The sequence below is a fragment of the Mesoplodon densirostris genome, chromosome 19, assembly GCF_025265405.1.
Source record: "Mesoplodon densirostris isolate mMesDen1 chromosome 19, mMesDen1 primary haplotype, whole genome shotgun sequence".
Taxonomy (NCBI): domain Eukaryota; kingdom Metazoa; phylum Chordata; class Mammalia; order Artiodactyla; family Ziphiidae; genus Mesoplodon; species Mesoplodon densirostris.
The window spans coordinates 46,693,795-46,716,533 of NC_082679.1; the positions used below are offsets into that span (position 1 = coordinate 46,693,795).

At 50.3% G+C, this 22,739-nt stretch overlaps 2 protein-coding genes across 3 annotated transcripts; one reads left to right on the top strand and one right to left on the bottom strand.

Annotated features, from left to right (window-relative positions):
* Positions 1 to 1,107: 1,107 nt before the first annotated feature.
* On the bottom strand, positions 1,108 to 3,068 carry CIAO2B (cytosolic iron-sulfur assembly component 2B). Its single transcript, XM_060083286.1, has 5 exons — positions 2,865 to 3,068; positions 2,621 to 2,698; positions 2,235 to 2,360; positions 1,731 to 1,776; positions 1,108 to 1,317 (listed from the first exon to the last, which is right to left on the bottom strand). Exons 1-5 carry the CDS (start codon positions 3,006 to 3,008, stop codon positions 1,220 to 1,222), a joined length of 492 nt encoding a protein of 163 aa, XP_059939269.1. The 5' UTR covers positions 3,009 to 3,068; the 3' UTR covers positions 1,108 to 1,219.
* Positions 3,069 to 3,847: 779 nt separating this feature from the next.
* On the top strand, positions 3,848 to 17,201 carry LOC132479749 (cocaine esterase-like). 2 transcript variants are annotated; one of them, XM_060083283.1, is made up of 12 exons: positions 3,848 to 4,329; positions 9,393 to 9,597; positions 10,515 to 10,656; positions 11,318 to 11,451; positions 11,532 to 11,790; positions 12,230 to 12,328; positions 12,599 to 12,739; positions 12,855 to 12,935; positions 13,164 to 13,308; positions 13,732 to 13,869; positions 14,585 to 14,657; positions 15,102 to 17,201. In XM_060083283.1, the coding sequence occupies exons 1-12, from the start codon at positions 4,215 to 4,217 to the stop codon at positions 15,286 to 15,288; spliced, it is 1,719 nt and encodes a 572-aa protein (XP_059939266.1). In that variant the 5' UTR covers positions 3,848 to 4,214; the 3' UTR covers positions 15,289 to 17,201. The 2 variants fall into 2 exon arrangements, with proteins under 2 accessions (XP_059939266.1, XP_059939267.1); XM_060083284.1 differs by having other exon boundaries at positions 4,120 to 4,362.
* Positions 17,202 to 22,739: the final 5,538 nt, after the last annotated feature.

Sequence of the window (22,739 nt, forward strand, 5' to 3'; positions counted from 1 at the left end):
AATGTTGTCAGAAGGTCCCCAAACAGATTTGCCAAGCGGCCAGGGTCCCTGCTGAGGCCTCTGCCCACCAGGTGGGCAAGTCTTCTTAATATCCGCATTTTTCCTCAGAGAAGGAAATGCAGGCAGGGGATTGTGACATTATGACTCCTGACTGGCTGATCCGAGGTCTAAGCCGCACGGTCTATCCTGGTGACCAACTGTGCTGGGCGAGGCAGAGGCCCCAGACCTGAGCACCTGGGGTGACATGCATTTCCCAGGCTGCTGGTGGAGACAGTGCTTCAGATGGCTTTCAGCAGAGAAATCTGCTGGCACTGCCCTGACCAGGGGACCAAACTGAGCATCACCAACAGTGGGGACAAGCTGGCATCACACAGCTACTGGTGGATGCTAAGGATATATACAACACTCCTGGGCAAGGTTCTCACTAGTCAACTCAAACCTGAACTCAACCAACTTCTAGTTTATAGGAAACATAGGAGACAAAACAACAAATCAGACTGTGGGGCTTCTCCAGGACAACTCACCTGGGCTTTTCAAAATAGTCAGTGTCAAGAAAGATTAAAAGGTAGGGAGGCAGGGAGACAGTTCTAGAAGAGGCTAAAGAGAGATGACAATCAAATGCAACACACGAAACTTGACTGGAGCCTGACTTAAAAAACAACTATGAATGACATTTTGGGAGAAATTCATACATGCCTGGATATTAGATATTAGTGTCAGAGAACTGTTCATTTAGGGGCCAAAAAACAGTACTGTGGTTACAGGCTTATTCTTAGGACACACAGGATGAAGTACTGAGAAGTGAAGGGTCATGTGTCTGCAGCTTACTTTCAAGTATATTTATATTCTACACACATATAAATAAAACCAAAGCTGCAACATGTTAACAACTGTTAAATCTAGGTGGTGGGTATACAAAAGTGTTCACTACATTATTCTTTCAATTTTTTGGCATACTTGTAACTTTTCCTAATCAAACCATTGGGAGAAATTTAAAAAATGAACCAAACCTCATCGACCCAGCCTGTATAGGCACTCACTACCACCCCTATCCCAAACCCGGAGTGACCCCCACTGAGATGAAAGACTCTCAGGCATGCTGGGAAATGAATATAAATTAAGGTTTATTACAAAATGCAAAATGTTAGTTTCTTATTGTCAGTGGTTCAAGAAAACAAGGCCATGAGCCCTGCGTGGGGCTGGGAGCAAAAATTCAGGCTCAGGAGCGGGCTGATAGGCACTGGTTCACAACCTCCAGCAGGTGGGTGTTCTCTAGGGCGGCTGCCACCCGCTCTTTATCCGCAAGCTGCTTGTTCACTGGGTGGAAAGGAGAGAGTGGTGAAATATATTTATACCCCCACCAACAAAGCCCTCCTGCCCCCGCCTTCCCAGGATCCCAAACCTTAGTCAGGCTACCCCAACCACCTGAGCCCACACCTACCCCACCTTCTTGTGACCCCTTCCCACCTGGCCACTCATGTCTGCTTCCTATACTATAAAGCCTGACAACCCTGGTCCCGTGTACTTAGGAGAGGGAGAGGGCGGGAGTGGGAGAACATGGTAAACACAGGACACTCAAGTCAGGCCAGCTTAGCTCTAGGCTGCCACCTCCACTGGGGAGTCACCCACCTAGTGCCAAGCCCCCAACCCTCCCTCTAATCTTGCCCTACAGACCACCATGGCAAGCAGGGAGCCTCCAGGCTAATGCCTCAACACCAGCCCATACTTACCTGCGTGCTCCGAGGCATGGGTCCCTGGTGTAATGTGCACGTCCAGCTGGGAGGGAGACAGGTGGGGCCTGAGCACTCACACACCTGTCTACCCCCTTTTCCCCTCTCCCCACTCACCACCTCCAGCTGATCCTTCTTCCTAATCATGCCTCTGGACTCCGGCCCTTCCATTACACCCCAAACCCACTCAAAGCCATTCCATCTCTACCCAAAGGACTGGCCAACTGCTACTGACTTAAAGGCCCACCTGCACCCCATCCCCGCTCCAAACTTATCTACACCTCCCTACTGCCCTACCTGCCACACTCCTCACTACTTTTCTGCACTTTCCAGCTTGGGTCTTTATTCTTGTCCCATCCAATTGGAAAGCCTCCTCCCAGTTTTATCTCTGCTAGCTGGGATCCTTCCAGATCTCACTCTGATGTTCAAGTTCATGCTCTCCATGTCCTCCTCAGTAGCAGACACTCATGCCTGCCCCACTCCCAGGGCTCAGTTCCACCTTACCTTGAAACGCTGGGGAAGGGATCGCAGAAGCTTGACTTTGATGGACAGGCCAATAAGTGTGGCCATACTGCAGTGCGGAATGGTGGGTGTGAAGGCCACGGCCACTGTGCTCTCGGGGTCGCTCACCTGGTTGGAGAGGTGGGATGTTAGGAGTCATGGCCCGTCCAGCCCATAGACCCTCTTCTTAGTTTGTTGCTTCAGGGAAGTCATCTAACCAGTATGGGTCTCAGTTTCCTCATCCATAAAATGGACAGACACACACACACACGTTTCAAAGATCCCCTGAGGAGTCCATGAGCTGAGAGAACGCTAGCACCCTGGTGCACAGCTGAGCCCTTCTGACTCTCCCGAACAAGTCGCTCCCCTGGACGCTGGGAGTGACTCACCTGAACCCGGACTTGCTCTACTACGTTCAATTCTTCTAGCGTCAGTGGATGCTCCGGGTCATTGATGGAGCGAATCAGATGTGCCAAGTGAAGGAAAGGGGACTCTGCGCCTCTGCCCACTCAGAACCCGCCCCCCCCCCCGGGATTGCCCGGCCCTACTACAGCTCCACCGACTACTGGACATCACTTCATCCCACCACCTCCCAGGCCCCCGCGAACCCGCCCGCGCCCGGCAGCGACGGATATCGAAGATCTCGCGCGCGTCGATGCTGTCTGGAACCTGCTCGTCCTCCTCGCCCGCGGTCACTGGCCGCTCCCCAGAGCGCTCGTAGATGAGGGGGTTAGCGTTCTCGAGGAGGCCGCCCCCCATCCCGCCGCCACCCACCATCGCGGAACTGCTGCCGGCAACTGTTGGCGGGCGCTTCCGCTCCTACGGTGCATTTCCGGGGAACGGGAAGGGGGCGTGGCGTGGCGTGGCGACGGGGTAACGCGAGGGACACGCGGTCCTGCCGGTATGCCGCCTGCGGTTTGGGTGGAGGGGCTATCTCCGCGCGCTCTCTACGCGGATCCGAGAAAATGCCGAGCGCTCCAACAAAGACACAGAGAAGGGACCACGGTGTGCGAACCGGGAGGGTGCCTGACGGCGCAGGCCAAGGCTGGGGCACTGAAGACCCGTCTTGAGATTGAGCCAGGCGTACCGTCAGGCATCACTTCCTCCGAGAGGCCTGCCCCTTAGGCTGGGCGGGCGCCCAGAGTTGCCTCTGTCCTGGCACGGTTCACTGCGCTTCGGAACTTCCCAGTGACGCACGTGCAGCCCCCGCTGCACCCTGGGCCTGGGAGTGCTCTCCCCTTTCCCTGCGTGCGGCCCTAAAGACGTTCTTCAAATGTTTGTCCAATGGATAAAGGACCGTGACCTCGATTTTGACGGGAGGTGGGGACAGGGAAAGACACGGGGTTGGGTTGAGGGTGTCCTTAAGATGAGTGCCACAATCAGGTGTGCATTTCAAAAGGCAGGCCTTTGCCGAGTAGGGAGGAGGGCCCACGGAGACCCTCAGACCAGGAACAATAGGGGGATGAAGGCGGGCCCAGGAAATCGATCCCCGAAAGCAAGGAGGAGTTTTCGGAATGAAGGGCCGTCAGACTTCCCTGCCTTTACTCGGGCGGTTCCTTTCACTCTGAACGAAGGTCGTTTTCATTTATCTGTCTATGGGAATCCTGATCCTGCACCTCCTCAAGGAAGCTCTCCTGGTTTCTCCAATCACAGCTTATTGCTTCCTCTCTCTCCCCCTCGGAGCACACTTGTCGGGCCTGTGACTATAAGGACACTGAACGCAGGTTTGTGGAGAGGGTTCTTGGTATTGCGGAGGGGCTGCAGAAGCCTCAAGGTCCCTGCGGAGGAGGCCCAAGAGGACAGAGGGGAAGCGGCTGTGCTAGCCCCTACCTGCCACTGGCCTTTGCCCGTTCTGTCCCGCTTTCCTGCCAAACCCATCTTTCCCCGCCTACTCCCTTCCCAGTACAAAGTCCAGGCCTGGGCGAGGCACTCAATCGTCGACGGCTGGATGCGTCCCTGCGCAGCCTCTTGGTGAAAAGCAGCATGTCCGCCGGTAGTGCAAAAAAGACCTGTGAGCCGACGATGCAGCTGGACCGACTTCGCGAGCGGCTGAGAGCCGTGGCCTTCGGGGTCCTGCTTCTCCTTGTCCCGGGCCAGGGTGAGGCTCCGACGCGGGGCGGCAGGGACCAGGGTAGGATTTGCCAAATTCTGCAGAGGCAGGACCTGAGGCTGCGGGAGGAAAGGCGTCCGGGAGGTGGGAGCCGGCGGAGAGTTCCAGCACCAGAACCGTGTGAGGGATACGACACCATCTCTGCGCCCCCTGAGGCGCAGAGAGAATTTGGGCCGCCCCAAGTCGCACTACCCCAAGGCACAAGCAGGCCCTAGGGGCTCTGAGCAGCACGGGGCGGGCTGGGGAGTTATTTGGGACATTTCCCTGCGAGCGATTGTGGTGGAGCTGGTGCTGACGGGGGTAATAACAACAATAATTATACCTTCCCGCCACCATTTGGCTCTGAGTGTTTCGCCCTTGGCCACAGGGATGTCCTGACACCACTGAGCCGCTCTCCACAGGAGCCCTGGGCAAGGTTACCGGCTCAGCCTACAGAAGCCCCCATCCCCCCGCCACCACATCCTACTATCAGACAGACTTCCATGTGCTTCTCTTCACCCCGTGCACCCACCCCGAGTGAGGGCAGGTCTTGACCTCCAGGGCAAAGGTGATCTCTCTTTGTGCCAGCCCTTATTGGTAGCCTTTATAGCTTACGCTATGTGGGCATGGTACCTGGGCACAGCTCCAGCTCCTGTGCCCCCTCTTTTTTTAAAAAAAATATTTATTTATTTGGCTGTGCCAGGTCTTAGTTGCAGCACGCTGGATCTTCGTTGCCTTGTGCAGGATCTTCCTTGCAGCATACGGGATCTTTAGTTGCAGCACATGGGATCTTTTAGTTGCAGCATGTGGGATCTAGTTCCCTGACCAGGGATTGAACCCACACCCCCTGCATTGGGAGTGTGGAGTCTTAACCACTGGGCCACGAGGGAAGTCCCCTGTGCTCCTCTTGAAGGGCGTGATCCTCTAATCCAAACGGGCTCTGCCTGTGGAACCTGACTATCCTCTCCCTTCCCAGTCGAATCTGCCTGGGTAGCGTCCACACTCATCACTACCCCGAGGCCCAACCCATCGTGCTTCTGCCCTTGCCCCTTGCTCACCAGGCTCTAAGAGGTCACCAGAACCTTCCAGCGCCACGATCTGCGAGGCCTCACTGATGCCTCTTTCTAAAAATGTTGCTATGTTGGATGGGACCCACTTTCAGAAAAGAAGAACTGGCAAGCACAGATGATGGGTCTGACCCTCTCCTGTCCCACCCCGTCCTGGCTTATAGGCAGGGACCATCTAGGTCCCCAGGGCCTTCCACACACTAACCAGGAGTTTACCCAAGAATGGATGTGTGCATGCATCCTTGGTTTTCACCCAAATGGTCACACATTGCCTCCCTTTTTGGTCCCTGGCTTTTCCACTTCCTGACACAGGGAGTGACCTCTCCACACGCCCACATGGTAGAACTTAGTCATATTGTTTAATGAAAGGGCTTCTCTTCAAGGAGGAAGCATCCTTGATGTAACTAGCCTCTGATCAGGAACATTTTAGCAGGTTTTGTCTTTTGCTATAACAAACATCAAGCATTGAAGGTCGGTGGAGGCAGTGAATTACATGGGCAGACGTTACATCCCACAAAGGACTTAACGTAGACAGCGTGTCCGGAGAAGCATGAGTCTTCTGACTTGGAAAGGCATTGTTCAGTTGCCCTCTGTGGAGCATGTGAATAGCTGCTAACTCCGACCTCACCCACACCAGGTGTCGTCAGGCGCATTCATCCAAGTTAATCTAATGGGTGTAGGGTAGTATAGTTCCATAAGGATGTTTTTTTGTTTTCTTTCTTTTTTTTTACTTTTTATTATGAAACCAGGCTCAAATCTGCCAAATTCTGCAGAAGCAGAGCCTGAGCCTGCAGGAGGAAAGGCACCAGGGAGGTGGGAGCCAGTGGAGATAACACCAGGGAAATTGGGAGCCTGACTGGATACCTCCCTGCGCCCTGAGGCACAGAGAGGGTCAGGACTGCTGTACCATGATCTACCTTTAACAGTTATCAAGACCTGGGCAACTTAGTTTTGTCTGGATTATCACCTCTCCTTTGCACCATTATTTGAAGCAAATTCCAGACATCGTATCACCTGTAATTTTTTTTATCATGGCCTACTAAAAGAAGAAATATATGTCTGTCATAATTTCTTAATGTAATCAAACATCTAGTCAAATATTCTTTTTTTTTTTTTGTGGTACGCGGGCCTCTCACTGTTGTGGCCTCTCCCGTTGCGGAGCACAGGCTCCGGACGCACAGGTTCAGCGGCCATGGCTCAGGGGTCTTGCCGCTCCGCGGCATGTGGGATCTTCCCGGACCGGGGCACGAACCCGTGTCCCCTGCATTGGCAGGCGGACTCTCAACCACTGCGCCACCAGGGAAGCCCAGATGTGCTTTTTTTAATAACAGATTTGAGATATAATTCACATGGCATAACTTTTACCCATTTAAAGTGGTTTTTAGTATATTCACAGAGTTTACCACATCAATTTCCCTTTCCCCAACATTTCTATCTCTATGAATACACCAATTCTGGAAGTATAAATGGAATAATCCAATATGTGGTCCTTTGGGACTGGCTTTTTTCACTTAGTGTATTTTCAAGCTTCATCCATATTGTAGCATGTTCGGTACTTCTTTTTATTGCTGAATAATATTCCATTGTATAGATATGGTACATTTTATCAATCCATTTATCAGTTGATGGACATTTGGATTGTTACCACTTTTTGGCTATTATAAATAATCCTGCTATGAACACTCATACACAAGTTTTTTTGTGGACATATGTTTTCAGTTCTCTTGGGTTTATACCTAGGAGTGGGATTGCTGGGTCCTGTGGTAACTATGTTTAAACTGTTTTAAAAGTTAATTAATTAATTAATTAATTAATTAATTTTTGGCTGTGTTGGGTCTTTGTTGCTGTGTGTGAGCTTTCTCTAGTTGTGGCGAACAGAGGCTACTCTTCGTTGCGGTGCAGTGGGTTCTCTTGTTGCGGAGCACAGGCTCTAGGCACACGGGCTTCAGTAGTTGTGGCATACAGGCTCAGTAGTTGTGGTGCACGGGCTTAGTTGCCCCGCGGCATGTGGGATCTTCCTGGACCAGGGCTTGAACCCGTGTCCCCTGCGTTGGCAGGCAGATTCTTAACCACTGCGCCACCAGGGAAGTCCTATGTTTAACCTTTTGCAAAACTGCCAGGGTGTTTTCCAAAGCGCCTGCACCATTCTCCCTTCCCACCGGCAATATACAAAGGTTCCAGTTTTTCCACATCCTTTCCAACATTTATTATTATCAATCTTTTTGAAGTATTTCATGAGTCTCTTTCAATCTTCAGATTCCTCCTCTGCCTCTTTTATTTTTCTTGTAATTTTGTTGAAGAAACCAGTTTGTTCTGGAGAGTATCCCAGAGTTTGAGGGGTTTTTTTGTTTTTGTTTTTCCTGAAGTATAGTTGATTTATAATGTTGTGTTAGTTTCAGGCGTACAGTAAAGTGGTTCAGTTATATATATTATATATTCAGAATGTTTTCCCTTATAGATTATTACAAGATATTGAGTATAGCTCCCTGTGCTATACAATAGGTCTTTGTTGGTTATTTTATATATAGTACTGTGTTTGTGTTAATCCCCAAATCCTAATTTATCCCTCCCCACTTTGTCCCTTTGGTAACCATAAGTTTGTTTTCTATGTCTCTGAGTCACTGTTTTGTAAATAAGTTCATCTGTATCATTTTTTTTAGATTCCACATATAACAGAGTTTGGGTCTTGCTGATTACATCCCTAGGGTGTCTTAACTGTTTCTCTGTCCCCTGTATGCCCGTAAACTTGTATTTATATTCCAGAGGCTTGATCAGATTCAGATTTTAGGTTTTGCTTTGTTTTGTTTGGGGACAAGACTACTTCATATGTGGTGCAGTGGACTTCCAACAGAAAACATACAATGTCTGATTGTCTTGCTTTTTGTGACAAAATAAGTTGTTGACATCACAGTCAGATTTCAATGTGCATTTCTCTTAGCATGAGTGAGATGAACATCTCCTCATTTGTGTAAGAGCCGTTTACTGGTATTCCTTATTCTGTCTGAACATATTCTTTCACCGTTTGATATTCTTTCACCAAATATGCGTAGCTGGCATATTTCTTATTCATTTATAGAAATTCTTTATCTATTAAGAATATCAGCTCTGGGCTTCCCTGGTGGTGCAGTGGTTAAGAATCCGCCTGCCAATGCAGGGGACACGGGTTCGAGCCCTGGTCCAGGAAGATCCCACATGCCATAGAGCAAGTAAGCCCGTGTGCCACAACTACTGAGCCTGCGCTCTAGAGCCCGTGAGCCACAACTACTGAAGCCCATGCACCCAGAGCCCGTGCTCTGCAACAAGAGAAGCCACCGCAGTGAGAAGCCCGTGCACCAAAATGAAGAGTAGCCTCCGCTCGCCACAACTAGAGAAAGCCCACGCGCAGCAACGAAGACCCAACGCAGCAAAAAATAAATAAATTAATTAAAAAAACAAAAAAAAGAATATCAGCTCTTTCTCTGTTAGGGGACTTTCATTCTCTTCCTGCCTCCCTGATCCCCACAGCAGGGCGGGCTGTGCTTTTTGTGTTCTAGACACAGCTGCCCTTCTCGTTGTAGTTCTCCTCATACTCTCACTCTTTGGAGGATAATTTCTCTATGTCATTCTTGCCACCTAGAGTGTGAGATCTTTAAGGACAGGAATCTTGTCCGTCCGATTCCCACAGTTCTCCTACTGCCTCCTAGGACCTGGCACACAGTGAGTAGAAAGGACACTCTCACCCCATCAAGCTCATTTGTTACTATTTATTTGAGGCTAAACTATGGGGCTAAACCATGGTGCCAAGCCCCAAGGAGCCTCAGTGAGCATGGTGGAAAAGGCTGGGGCCGTGAAGGCAGTTGGGGGTGGGGGGCGCAGAGTTACAGGCAGGAAATCTGTAAAGCAAGTGTTGGTAGATCAGTGTCCCTTGAGCTGAGCTGAGGACAGGAAGGAGGTGGCAACATCAACAGTCTGGGAGGGCAGCTAAATGGGGAGACCCAACCCTGACGTCCATCTCTCTGCCCACAGGCCAGGACTCTGACAGCCCCGTGCGGACCACGCACACGGGCCAGGTGCGGGGGAGCCTCGTCCATGTGAAGAACACTGATGTGGGGATCCACACCTTCTTGGGAATTCCCTTCGCCAAGCCACCTCTAGGGCTGTTGCGGTTTGCGCCTCCGGAGCCCCCGGAATCTTGGAGTGGTATAAAGGATGGGACCTCCCACCCAGCCAAGTAAGCAGGGGGTCCAGGGAACTCTAAGCCCTGGGATAGAGGGTACTCTGAGCTCTGGGCCAGGCTGCAGTTGTCATTTCATGTCATTTCAAAACAGCCAGTTTTCCCTCTGAGTTTGGTGGATTTTCACATGCATTTTTCTGATGAGCATGCAGGGGCTTGAAAGGGTGAAGTAACTTTCCCAGACTGAGGGCTTAGCACTCAAAGAGCATTAGCTTCACAAGCTGAAGGGACGAGCAGAGACACACAACTCCCTAGGTTCTAGTTGTGACAAGTGATCTCTGCCACCAGAGGAGGTATCTCTGGGAGAGGTTTGAACCTTGTAGGAGCTCCTGACTCTAGCAGCAGACACTGTAGATCCCTGAGGAGCAGAAGACCCCGCTCTGCACAGTCACTGTGCCAACCGACAGGGCCAGATGCCATTGACCAAGGGGCGTGTATATGTTCTTGAAACTGGAAACTGTGGGAGTGATGAGGTTCCCTGAGAGTCTGACTTGGGATGAGGGATGTCCCACTGCCCTTCTCATGAGAAATTAATCCATTCCTTTTGGCAGCACATGTATACAGGCTACTCCCCTATTCCAGGTCTGCCTGAGTACAGTGATAGGGTGGTGAATGTCACCACATGCAACCAGTCGTTCTCATAGAGACCCTCCGGAGTCAAGATTTCTAAGCCTCAGGAGGATTGATATCCAAAGCTCTCATAAGCTTGAAGCCTCATGGAAGACTAGGCTTCATCCCAGCTTCCCCAGAGTCTGTGGCCTGTAGCTTGGTGCAAAGGGGCTTTAGGGAGGGATCACATGTGAGTGAGGTATCAGAGGAAGTGGGACTAAGGGTAGTTGGGAGCATATCTGGGCCCAGGATCTGGTTATGGCCACAGCATGGCCCCAGGACTGACTGCCTGCCACGGTCACCAGGTGTCTGCAGGACTTCGCTAGCACGAAAGAAATGACTCTGAAACTACTGAATGTGACCCTGCCTTCTACCTCCATGTCTGAAGACTGCCTGTACCTCAACATCTACACACCTGCCCATTCCCATGAGGGCTCTAACCTGCCTGTGAGTGCCAGACCACAGCTGGCTAAGGGGTGGGAGGGCATTTCTTCTGCAGAAGATTTAAAAGAACAAGATCAGCCTGGGCCCCACTGCAGTGTGGACCCTGTTAAGAAGCTTCTTACTATCAGATCCAAGAGAGTCTTTCTTACCCAGCATGGGTGGCTGATGCCTGGGCACAGGGTCACAGAACCCTGGCTGCTCCCAGACATCAGAAACCATGGCCCTGGTAGGGACCCAGGACCTATGCCCAACCAACTCATACCCAGGACCCACTCAGGTGCTGAGGGATGCACTTTGAGGTGGCCGGAGATCCCAGCCATGGATTATCTGTTGGGCCAATGAGAATAGAGTACACTTTTAATTAATGTGCGTGCATGTGGGGTGATCAGAGAGACATCCCTTTTCTTTGCATGTCAGAGAGGGTTCTGGGAGAAGTGGAGCCGGGCTTTGGTATGTGGGCCGGGCCCCAAAGTGTGGGAGGCCCAGTTCTCCTGATAGAACTTGGGTTGCCTTCAGCCCAGGTCATGAAGACACCACTTTGTCTTGCTGGAGTGTCCCTGTGGTTAGGAGGACAGAGCCAAAGTGGTGGTTAGTTTAGGTAGCAGCTCTGGTGGGGTTTGGGCTTGGTGGGAGCCCTATGGTATCTGTGCCTTGGATTCGCTAGGTGATGGTGTGGATCCATGGTGGTGGGTTTGTCGTGGGCATGGCTTCCATGTATGACGGCTCTGCTCTGGCGGCCTTCGAGGACGTGGTGGTGGTCGTTATCCAGTACCGCCTGGGTTTGCTGGGCTTCTTCAGGTGAGACTGGGGCTGGGCTCGGCAACGCAGGCTGATGGAGCCAGGACAGTCCCATGACCCTCATCCCTGCCACCTCTCAGCACTGGAGACAAACACGCAACTGGCAACTGGGGCTACCTGGATCAAGTGGCTGCACTACGCTGGGTCCAGCAGAACATCGTCTACTTTGGAGGCGACCCTGACCATGTCACCATTTTTGGCGCGTCTGCGGGTAGCATAAGCGTGTCTTTGCATGTTGTGTCCCCCATGTCCAAAGGACTCTTCCACTGTGCCATCATGGAGAGTGGCGTGGCCCTGCTGCCCGGCTTCACCACCAACTCATCTGACGTGGTCTCCACAGTGAGTGACCTCAACCGTGGGAAGCCCAGACCTGCTGCCCCGTCTCTTACCTCTCAGCCTCCATTACTCAGTCTGTTAAATGGGGATAACAAGGCCTCCCCTGCCATCAGAGGACCTTGGAAACAGCCACCTATCTGGGGATTGTTCAAGGGTCAGAATTCACAGACCTCTGTCAGCGCAGAGGCTGAGTACATTCTGTGGCCCACAAGACTGCTGCGCTGGGGGCCCCCATCATAGGCAGGACCATCTAGGCAGGTGGGATGGCCCCCTTGGCAGAGTCCTCTGAGCATCAGGGAAGTTGGAACAATTTCAAAACTGTAGGAATCCATTCACAATACTCTGTGAGATTTGGGGTACACCTGCCTCCAACTGGGGCACTGGGCAAACCTCTCTCCCCTACCTGGAAGCATGAGCCAGCCGCTGCCTGGTCTCTTTACAGGTGGTGGCCAACCTGTCTGCCTGTGGCCAGGTTGACTCAGAGGCCCTGGTGGACTGCCTGCGGCACAAGAATGAAGAGGAGATTCTGGCCATCAACAAGGTTTGACCGATGGACATGGCTGTGGAGGGAAGGCTCCAGTAGGTGTGGGGCAGGCAAGCCTGGGTGCCCTTCATCCTCCCTGGGCAAGTTACTCTAGCTCCTCATCTTGGTGTCCTCACAGCCCTGGATGGGAAATCGAGGCCAGGCCATGCTGAGGCAGGTATAGGACCTGCTGGGGTGGGTGTGAGCATTCTGGGACGAGCCAAGAAGGGGTGGAAGATGTCTGCGGCATCAGAAAGTGTCTCCAACCTGACCTTGAGTGTCTCTTAGCCCTTCAGCATCATCCCTGGTCTGGTGGACGGGATCTTCCTGCCCAAGCACCCCCAGGAGCTGCTGGCCTCTGCCGACTTGCACCCTGTCCCCAGCATCATTGGTGTAAACAACGATGAGTACAGTTGGATCATCCCCTCGGTGAGGCCCACTCCCAAGCCTCCAGGTGCGGGGGAGCCCATCCAGTGGGAAGGCCTCGGGGCTTCGTAGCTCCAGGCCCATCGTATCTCCAACTCGAGACTCCCCCACCACCCAGGTCGTGAACAATTCTGACACCCAGAAGGAAATGGACAGAGAGACCATAAAGGATGGCTTGCAGAAGATATTAACAATGACGGTGAGGTTCCTGGGGACCTGCCCACATGGGGAGGGGGCTCCTTTCCTATCCCAAGGCACGGGAAGTCCAGCCCCCAGATATCCTGTGCATGCAGCACCCCTCACCCAGAGCTTGGCCCCTTTCCCCGATTCCCTATCCCATCCCAGGATCCGTCTCCCGGTCCTGCCTCTGCTGCATCCCGGCCCCGCCAGCCTGCCTAACCTGCCTCTTCCTGATCCCCTGGCACAGATGATGCCACCTGAGTTTGGTGACCTGTTGATGGAGGAGTACATAGGGGACAGTGAGGACCCCCAGACCCTCCGAATCCAGTTCCATGAGATCCTGGGGGACTGCATCTTCGTGATCCCTGCACTCCAACTAGCAAAGTTGCAGTGTGAGTACATCTGCACTAAGGCCAGACTGGCTGGGGGCGGCTCAGAGCTGCAGGTGCCAGATGAGGTCTACTGGTGTCCAAAACCTAGCCCATGTCTATTTATTGGTGCCTGGCACTTGATATCCTTCATCGTGGTAGATCCTCATGGCTAGTCTAAGAGACAGACATTTACCCTCTTTTATGGAGGAGGAAACAGGTTCAGTGACCTTCAGTGACTTGCCTAAAGCCATAGCCTAGGAAGTTCCAAGGCCACAATTTGAACCCAGCCCCTTCCCACTGCCCTTGCTCCAGCCTGGGGCTCCTCCACCCCATTGTCCAGATTCCAACCAGCTTTGGACTTAGCTATGTCATCACCATGGGGGATGCAAGAAAGATCCCGGTGAGGGGCCGCCAGGTCACGGCCCGTCTTCCCCACCTCCTCAGGTTCCTACGCCCCTGTCTACTTCTACGAGTTCCAGCATCAGCCCAGCTTCTTCAAGGATGTCAGGCCGAGCTATGTGAGGGCAGACCATGGAGATGAGGTTCACTTCGTCTTCAGAAGTCTTTTCGGGAACCGCCACAGTGAGTCTTCCTAGGTGGGGGTCCCTCAGAGGCTCCTCATTCCCAGGATGTGGGATGGGACATTGGCTAAGGCCCTGAGTGAGGGTGATTGCCCTCACTGTACAGACGAGGAAACCGAGGCTCAGAGGGAGGAGGGGATCAGGTGTCCAAGATCTGACAGCTAGAAAGATTGAGCTTGAATTGGAGTCTAGCATTCTTCAGACTGGAACCCGTGTTCCCTCCACCTCTCCCCACCCTGACCTTGGGTTTCTGGCATGGGTGCAGAGGGGGTGTTTGAAAGGCCTCTTTCTTTCTTCCTTCCTTCCTCCCTCCCTTCCTTCCTTCCTTCCTTTCTTTCTTTCTTCCTTTCTTTCTTTCTTTTCTTTCCTCCCTCCCTCCCTCCCTCCTTTCTTTCTTCCTTCCTTCCTTTCTCTCTCTCTTTCCCTCCCTTCCTTCATGCCTTCCTTCCTTGATTTCTTTCTTTTTCATATTTATTTCTTAAATGGCCTTCTGCTCTCAGAAGAAGGGAGCCTTCTGGGTCAGGGATGAGCCCAGTGTTGGGTCAGCCAGAGGCCGGGATGAATATATGGGGTTTGGGCAAGGAGAGGGCCTGGGGAGCGGGCAGAGAGCCAGGCCTTGGGATGGCAGGGAGGAGCCTGGGATGGGGTGAGGGAGAATAACCCACAAGCCGGACTGGAGTTGCCCTGACCTGGACCCTTGTCCTCTTGCTCTGTAGTCCAACTCACTGAGGAGGAGGAGCTGCTGAGCAGGAAGATGATGAAGTATTGGACCAACTTTGCTCGAAATGGGTGAGATGTCACACTCCTACTTTAACCTCCACGGTGGGGAGGGCAGGGCTTGAGCCCATCCTGGGCTCCCCTTGTCTGTGGTGACTTCATTAGCGGATGTGTCCTTAATTGCATGGCAGCCCCCTCCCCAGCTCCAGGACCCGCCTGGACAGAAAGGGGCCTTATGGGTGCTGGACACTCATTCCATCTTGGGGTGACCTGGATGGGGGGTGACAGTGCTGTTATCTGCAGAGCCTCCCTCTATCAGGAAGGGACAGAGGCCGCCCTGTCCCCTGCGGAGCTGACGCTCTGGTGGGAGGTAGTTTCTTTCCTCCTTCTGGAACCCCACCCCCATTCCCCAAGCTTGTTTGGCTGCCTTGCCTGACCCCAGTCAGGGTGCTCTGTCTGGGCTGGGTAGGGCTCAGAGTGACCTTCACACTGCCCCACGGGAGGGCATGTCTACAGGAACCCCAACGGCGAGGGTCTGCCCCACTGGCCTGTGTTCAACCAGGAGGAGCAGTACATGCAGCTGAACACGCAGCCTGCAGCGGGCCGAGCCCTGAAGGCCCACAGGCTCCAGTTCTGGACGAAGACCCTACCCCAGAAGATACGGGAGCTAATGGAGGCCAAGGAGAAGCACACAGAACTGTAGCTGCCTGCGTCTGGGGTGGGGAGGGCTTGAGTGTAGGTGGGGGTCTGCCGGATGTGCCCACACACACCCAGTGAGGAGCCAGTGGTTTTTTCCTTCATTCACATAGCCATTCATTCATTCATTCCTTCATTCATTAGTCTACCCATCCATCCATCCAGCAAACATTGAAGAACCTACTGCCTGATGTCAGTTCCCAAGCCTGCCATGGGTCCTCTCTTGTTAGTCACGATCCATAAACCCTCCCAGGAAGCTGGATGAGCAAACCCCAGTGGAAGTTTACCTTCCTCAGCACCCCACTGGGCCGTGGGCCCCATCCTCCCTCCCTCACCTCCACTCCCTCCCCACCCTCTCTCCTCTCCCGCTGAAGGAAGGTGCTTTGGGGCATGTCACCCACACTTGGCTCTCAGCAAGGCCCCCATGCTTTCCATCTGTCAATGGCCAATAGGAAGCCTGGATACCAGGAGCCTGGGAGCTCCGAGGTCTCAGCCCCGCTGAGGCTCCCAACTACTTAGAATGTGAATGTCCCTGTCCCCACTCATTGTCCTCCTAGATTAAGTGCCGCCTATCATTGACATTTAAACAACCTACTCATTCACTTATCAGTGTCCCACGGAGGTAACTGACCCCATTTTCTGTAGGAACTCGGAGTGGGCTTGTCCATGGGTCCCTGGAGCCTGGACCAGCTGCCCAGTGGCCAGGAGAAGCAGGCGGGCTCCTCAGTCACTGCCTCCGGAAGTTTGTCTTCATTCTCAGTGGTTCTGCAGACACTGTAGGGCCCAAACTTTACATGACTGTAGCACATCCATGAGGATGTTTATCTGTGGGATGTTTCCTGGATGTAGGACTGAGGGGTCAGAAGATCTAGGCATATCTAGGGGAAGAGACTCTTGTCGGCTGGCTCCCAAGGGCCTCTTCATCCAGGGAGGTCTCCTTTGCCTTTTAGAATTCCCCTTGCTACCCTGCCGCCCTCCCCCCGCCCCCTCTGCTGAGCATTGCCCAGCTCACCAACTCACTGTGGGTATCCACATGATTAGTTTTCCTACTTATCTCATTGTTTTCCCCAAACTTTTATTCCCCCTGCACCATCGCCCCCCCACAAAAAAATACCCTATCTTACATTTTATCTCAACATGCAAAGGTACCAATTACGTTCACTTTGCCTGTTTGTGCCACCAAAGCACTTTCTCTCTATCATTAAGAAGCTGTATCCCTCTTCTCATAGATCCAGGACTCCCTATCTCTGACCCTCTGGGCGCCAGGTTTCCCAGGAGGAAGGTCCCCCTTCTTTCTGCCCCACCATAGAGCCTCCTGAAGTTGGGCTTGAAGGCTGGAGATTCCTGCGTTGCCAACTATGGCCACCAGATGACAGACTAGCATAACCTTAAGCTTGAGATGGACAACTCTGGAGCCAGAAGGAGCTTTCCTTCTAAAGAACACTGCCTGGTGCTAATGCTTCCCCACCCCACCGCCCACCCGCATCCTGAAAGCATTTATTGAGCACCTGTGGCATGCATGCCTCTATGTTTTTCAGTCCTGCATATGCACAGTACACTTCCCAAAAGTGGATTCCCAGAACTAGTTTTAGTTAATCTTATTTTTTTAACAGCTTTATTGTGGGACCATTTACATACAATCAAATTCACCCATTTTAGGTGTACAGTTTGATAAATTGGGATAAATGTATAAGACAACCACCATCACATCAAGTTTTAGGATGCATCCATTGCTCAGAAAAGTGCCTTTAGGGACTTACCTAGTGGTCCAGTGGTTAGGACTTCGCCTTCTGATGTGGGGGGTGCAGGTTTGATCCCTGGTCAGGGAGCTGGGATCCCACATGCCTCGTGGCCAAAAAAGCCAAAACATGAAATTGAGGCAATATTGTAACAAATTCAATAAAGACTTTAAAATGATCCACATCCAAAAAAAAAAAATCTTTGGGGCTTCCCTGGTGGCGCAGTGGTTGGGAGTCCGCCGACCGATGCAGGGGACACGAGTTCGTGCCCCGGTCCGGGAGGATCCCACATGCCGCAGAGCGGCTGGGCCCATGAGCCATGGCCGCTGAGCCTGAGCGTCCGGAGCCTGTGCTCCGCAACGGGAGAGGCCACAACAGTGAGAGGCCCGCGTACCGCAAAAAAAAAAAAAAAAAAAAAAAAAAAAAACTTAAAAAAAAAAAAGTTCCTTTACGCCACTTTGCACTGCCCTGACCCTGGTCCCTCACAACCACTAAATTGCTTTCTGTTGCTATAGTTTGCCTTTTCTAAAATGTCATAGAAATGAAATCTTTTTTTTTACCAGCTTCTGTCTCTTAGCATAATGTTTTTGAGATTCAACTAGTAGTTCTCTTTTCTTGCTGAATAGTATTCCATATATGACATGCCACATTTTATCCATTCTTCCATTGATGGACATCTGAGTGATTTCTATTTTTTGGCTATTTTCTTTTTTTTTTTTTTTTTTTTTTTTTCTTTTTGCGGTATGTGGGCCTCTCACTGTTGTGGCCTCTCCCGTTGCGGAGCACAGGCTCCGGATGCGCAGGCCCAGCGGCCATGGCTCACGGGCCCAGCCGCTCCGCGGCATATGGGATCCTCCCAGACCGGGGCACGAACCCGTATCCCCTGCATCGGCAGGCGGACTCTTAACCACTTGCGCCACCAGGGAGGCCCTTGGCTATTTTCAATAAAGTTGCTATGAACATTTTCAGACAAGTCCTTGTGTGGACGTATGCTTTCATTTTGTAAATAGTAAATAGCTAAGAGTGGAATCACAGGGTGATGTGGGGAGTGTATGCTTAACTTTTAAAGAAAGTGCCAAACTGTCTTCCAAATTGACTGTTCCATTTTTGCACGCCCACTGGCCATATAGGTGGGGTCCAATTGCTCCAGACCCTCGCCAACACTTGGTCTTATCAGTCTTTTACATTTGATTAATTTAATGGGTATGTAGTGGCATCTCATTGTGGTTGGTTACCTGCCTCTCTCTCTTTCCCAGTCCCTCTCTTTCTCATGAGGCCCTGAATGTACCTATGTGTCAAGATTCTGGGAGAGGGAACAGCCCCACCAGGGAGGCTTCCAAAGAGGATTCAGGAAGCTGCACTGGTTATTTCTGGCAGAAGTTTGATCCTCAGGCTCTCCAACTCGAGGTGCCAGCTGGAACCCCAAGAGAGGATCTGGCACCTAGTCCAGGCATGACCCTCACCCTGTCCCTCATTGAATCAGCACATCCAACTCTTTGAATCAGCAAATATTTGCCAGTGCCTCATACTCTCCACCCATCCCCCCACCTCCCACTCCCAGCCAGCCATGTTCCTGACACTGAGGCCCAGAGGTAAGTCCTGCCCCGCCTTGGAGTGGGAGTCTCCCAAGCCAGCACAGAGACAGACACCCTGAGAGACCCTGTCCTGACACAAGAACAGGCTCCCATTGGCTCTGGTTTCTTGCCTCGTGTTTTCACAGTGTAACCTCACTTTAACCCTATGAGGTTGGTTCCTGTTATCATCACTGTTTTATGGATGACAAAACTAGGCCCAGAGCTGTGAAGTAACTTGTACTAGGTCACACAGCTGCCACTTGGCAAAGCTAGGATTTGAGTGCAGGAGGTCTGGCTCTTAAGTCACATCTTCCCTGCATTTGGAATGGAATTCGAGTTGTTAATAGCAGTCTTCCTGCCCCCTTTCCTCCATCATCCCTACCCCGGGTCTCAGGACCACTGGAGGGTAGTGCCCTGCTTCTGCCCTGTCATTTGAGGGTCCTCCAAGAGAGCAGGCCTACCTGAGAGTCACCCCCAACATACACCCTGGGTATCCTCAGTCCTCGGGCCCCTTGGCAGAGCTGCTCAGGCCTAAGGCGCTGAGGCTCTATAAGGGCATCATCCAACCACTGTGGAAAAGAGCTTGTTTGTTTTTCAGAGCATTAAACACAGAATTACCATATGACTAGCAATTCCATTCCTAGCTATACAGCCAAGAGAAATGAAAACATAGGACCACAGAGAAATGTATAAATAAATGTTTATAGTAGTAGTATTCATAATTATAGTAGTAGTATTCATATAGTAGTGTTGGTAGAAACAACCCAAATGCCCTTTAATGAATGAATGGATAAAAAAATTGTGGTGCAGCCACAGTGAAATATTATTCAGCCATGAAAAAGGAATGAAATACTGGTATGTGCTGCAACTTAGATGAACCTCAAAAACATGGTGCTAAGTGAAAGAAGCCAGACACAAAAGGTTACATATCGTGTGATTGCTTTTATGTGATACATCCAGAATAGGTAAATCCATAGAGGCAGACAGCAGATTAATGGTTATCAGGTCATCAGGGGATGGGGGTATTGGTGTGTGAGGTGAGGGGGGTAGGGGTGGGAATGAAGAGTGACTACTTGATGGGTACAGGGTGTATTGCTGGGGAAGTGAAAGAGTTTTGTAACTAGAGAGATGTGGTAGTTACACAAAATTGCAAACACACTAAATGCCACTGAATTGTATACTTTATAAAATGGTTTATTGTATGTTATGTGAATTTCCATAAACTGTAAATTTTTCAGCCAACTAGCTGTTTACTAAATATCCACGGTGAAAGCTTTAGCCATGGAAAGTAACTCATATCCCTTATGGAGACCTCTCCACTTCGTACGTGTCGCCATTGGCGTAACACTTTCTGAAATTGCTCTGCCGATTTAAACTGCCACCAACAAAGTCTATGGGTTTTTTGTTTTGTTTTGGAAGTACTGTGCGGCTTGCAGGATCTTAGTTCCCCAGCCGGGGATCAAACCCATGCCTCTTGCAGTGGAAGCGCAGAGTCCTAACCACTGGACCACCAGGTGAGGCCCTGGAGTCTACAAGTTTCATTGCAACTTTACCAGCATTTGCAGACCACAATTTTTAAATGTCAACTTTTTTTAAAAAATATAAATTTATTTATTTATTTATTTTTGGCTGTGTTGGGTCTTTGTGGCTGTGTGCGGGCTTTCTCTAGCTGCGGCGAGCAGGGGCCACTCTTTGTTGCGGTGCGCGGGCCTCTCAATGCAGTGGCCTCTCTTGTTGTGGAGCACGGGCTCCAGGCACAGGGGGCTTCAGCACCCGCGGCTCGTGGGCTCCAGAGCGCAGGCTCAGCAGTTGTGGCGCACGGGCCCAGTTGCTCCGCGGCATGTGGGATCGTCCCGGACCAGGGATCGAACCCGTGTCCCCTGCATTGGCAGACAGACTCTTAACCACTGCACCACCAGGGAAGCCCAAATGTCAACTTTTTTTTTTTAATGTAATTTACATACCATAACATTTACCCCTTTAAAGTGTACAGTTCAGTGGTTTTTAGTATACTCACAAAGTTGTGCAACCATCACCACTATCTTATTCCAGAACATTTGCATCAGCATCACCCAAAAACAAGCCGGTGCCCGTTAGCAGTCACTTCTCATCCCTCCCCGCACCCCACCCCCACAGCCCCTGACAATCACGAATTTACTTTCTGTCAAGTCTATGGATTTGCCTATTCTGGACATTTCATAGAATAGAATCATACAATATATGGGTTTTGGGGTTTTTTGGGGGGGAGGTTGTTTGGTTTTTAAATATTTGTTTATTTATTTTGGCTGTGCCATGTCTTAGTTGTGGCATGCAGGAACTTTTAGTTGCGGCATGCAAACTCTTACTTGTGGCATGCATGTAGAATCTAGTTCCCCAACCAGGGATGGAACTGGGGCCCCCTGCATTGTGAGCTCAGAGTCTTACCCACTGGACCACCAGGGAAATCCCAGTATATGGTTTTTTGTGTATGACTTCTTTCATCTAATATAATGTTTTCAAGGTTCATGTATGTTGTAACAGATATTAGTACTTCATTCCTTTTTGTGGCTGAATAGTCTATTGTATGGATATACCACATTTTGTTTATCCATCCATCAGCTGATAGACAGTTGGGTTGTTTCCATGTTTTTGGCTATTATGGATTCCCCTACTAAGAACATTTAGGTACCAGTTTTTGTGCAAACATATGACTTAATTTCTCTTGGTTATATACTTAGGAATGGAAACTCTGGATCATATAGCAACTCTTTGTTTAATCATTTCAGGAACTGCTGAACTGTTTTCCAAAGTAGCTGCACCATTTTACGTTCCCACCAGCAATGTGTGAGGATTTCAATTACTCCACATCCTTGCCAATGCTTGTTAATATCTTTTGTTTTGATTGTAGTCATCCCAGTGGGTGTGAAGTGGTATCTCACTGTGGTTTTGAGTTGCACTTCCCTAGTGACTAAAATAGTGAACATCTTTTCATGCACTTATTGGCCATTTTTATATCTCCTTTGGAGAAATGTCTTCTGAAATCTTTTGACCATTTGGATTATTTGCCTTTTTATTGTTGAGTGGTAAAGATTTACATATATTCTAGATACAAGTCTCTTATCCAATATATGATTTGCAACTATTTTTCCCATTCTGTGGGTTATCTTTTCACTTTGTTGACAGTAACCTTTGCAACACAAAAATTCTTTATTTTGATGAGGTTTAATTTATTTTTTCTTTTGTTGCTTGGCCTTTTTGTGTCATACCTAAAAAATGATTGCTTAATCCAAGGTCATAAAGATTTACCTCTATGATTTCTTCTAAGAATTTTATAGTTTTAGCTGTTACATGAATGAATTACATTCATCTGAAGTTAATTTTTGTATATGGTATGAATTAGGGATTCTTTTGCATGTGGTTATCCAGCTGTCCCTGCATCATTTGTTGAAAAAAACCTATTCTTTACTTATTGAACTGTCTTGGTGCCCTTACTGAAAATCAGTTGGTCATGAATGAAGGAGCTTGTTTCTGGACTTCCAATTCTACTCTGTTAATTTTTATGTCTATCCTTATGGTACTACCACACTATCTTGATTACTGTAGTTTTGTAGTAAGTTTTGAAATTGGGAAGTGTGAATTCCCCAGCTTTGTTCTTCTTTTTCAGGGTTGCTGTATTATTTTGCCAGAGTTGCCATAACAAAGGACCACAGTCTGGGTGACTTAAACAAGAGAAGTTAATTGTCTCACTATCCTAGAGGCTACAAGTCTGAAATCAAGGTGTTAGCAGGGTTGGTTCCTTCTGAGTGTTGTGAGAGAGACTCCATGCCTCTTTCTTAGTTTCTGGTAGCCTCACACATTCCTTGGCTTATAGATGGCATTCTCCCTCTGGCTTCACATTGTCTTCCCTCTGACCCATCTGTCTCTGTGTCCAAATTTCCCCCTTTTACAAGGACACCAGGCATATTAGACTAGGGCCCACCCAAATGATTACCTCTCAATCATCTTAATTTGACTAACGGCCTTATCTTTAAATAAGGTCACATTCTGAGGTACTGGGGGTTATGACTCCACATATTTTTTATGTGGAGACACACATCAATCCATAATAATTGTTTGGCTATTCTGGGTCCCTTGCATTTCCAAGTGAATTATGATCGGCTTGTTCA

Bases quoted from the DNA above. Each gene is read 5' to 3' on its own strand.
- LOC132479749 (XM_060083284.1), top strand. From the start codon at position 4,215: ATGTCCGCCGGTAGTGCAAAAAAGACCTGTGAGCCGACGATGCAGCTG. The intron at 11,791-12,229 runs GTGAGTGACCTC...GTCTCTTTACAG, and splicing joins CATCTGACGTGGTCTCCACA to GTGGTGGCCAACCTGTCTGC. The intron at 13,870-14,584 runs GTGAGTCTTCCT...CTTGCTCTGTAG, and splicing joins TCTTTTCGGGAACCGCCACA to TCCAACTCACTGAGGAGGAG.
- CIAO2B (XM_060083286.1), bottom strand. From the start codon at position 3,008: ATGGTGGGTGGCGGCGGGATGGGGGGCGGCCTCCTCGAGAACGCTAAC. The intron at 2,699-2,864 runs ATCCGTCGCTGC...CACTTGGCACAT, and splicing joins ACGCGCGCGAGATCTTCGAT to CTGATTCGCTCCATCAATGA. The intron at 1,777-2,234 runs GTAAGGTGGAAC...TCTCCCTCCCAG, and splicing joins CCCTTCCCCAGCGTTTCAAG to CTGGACGTGCACATTACACC.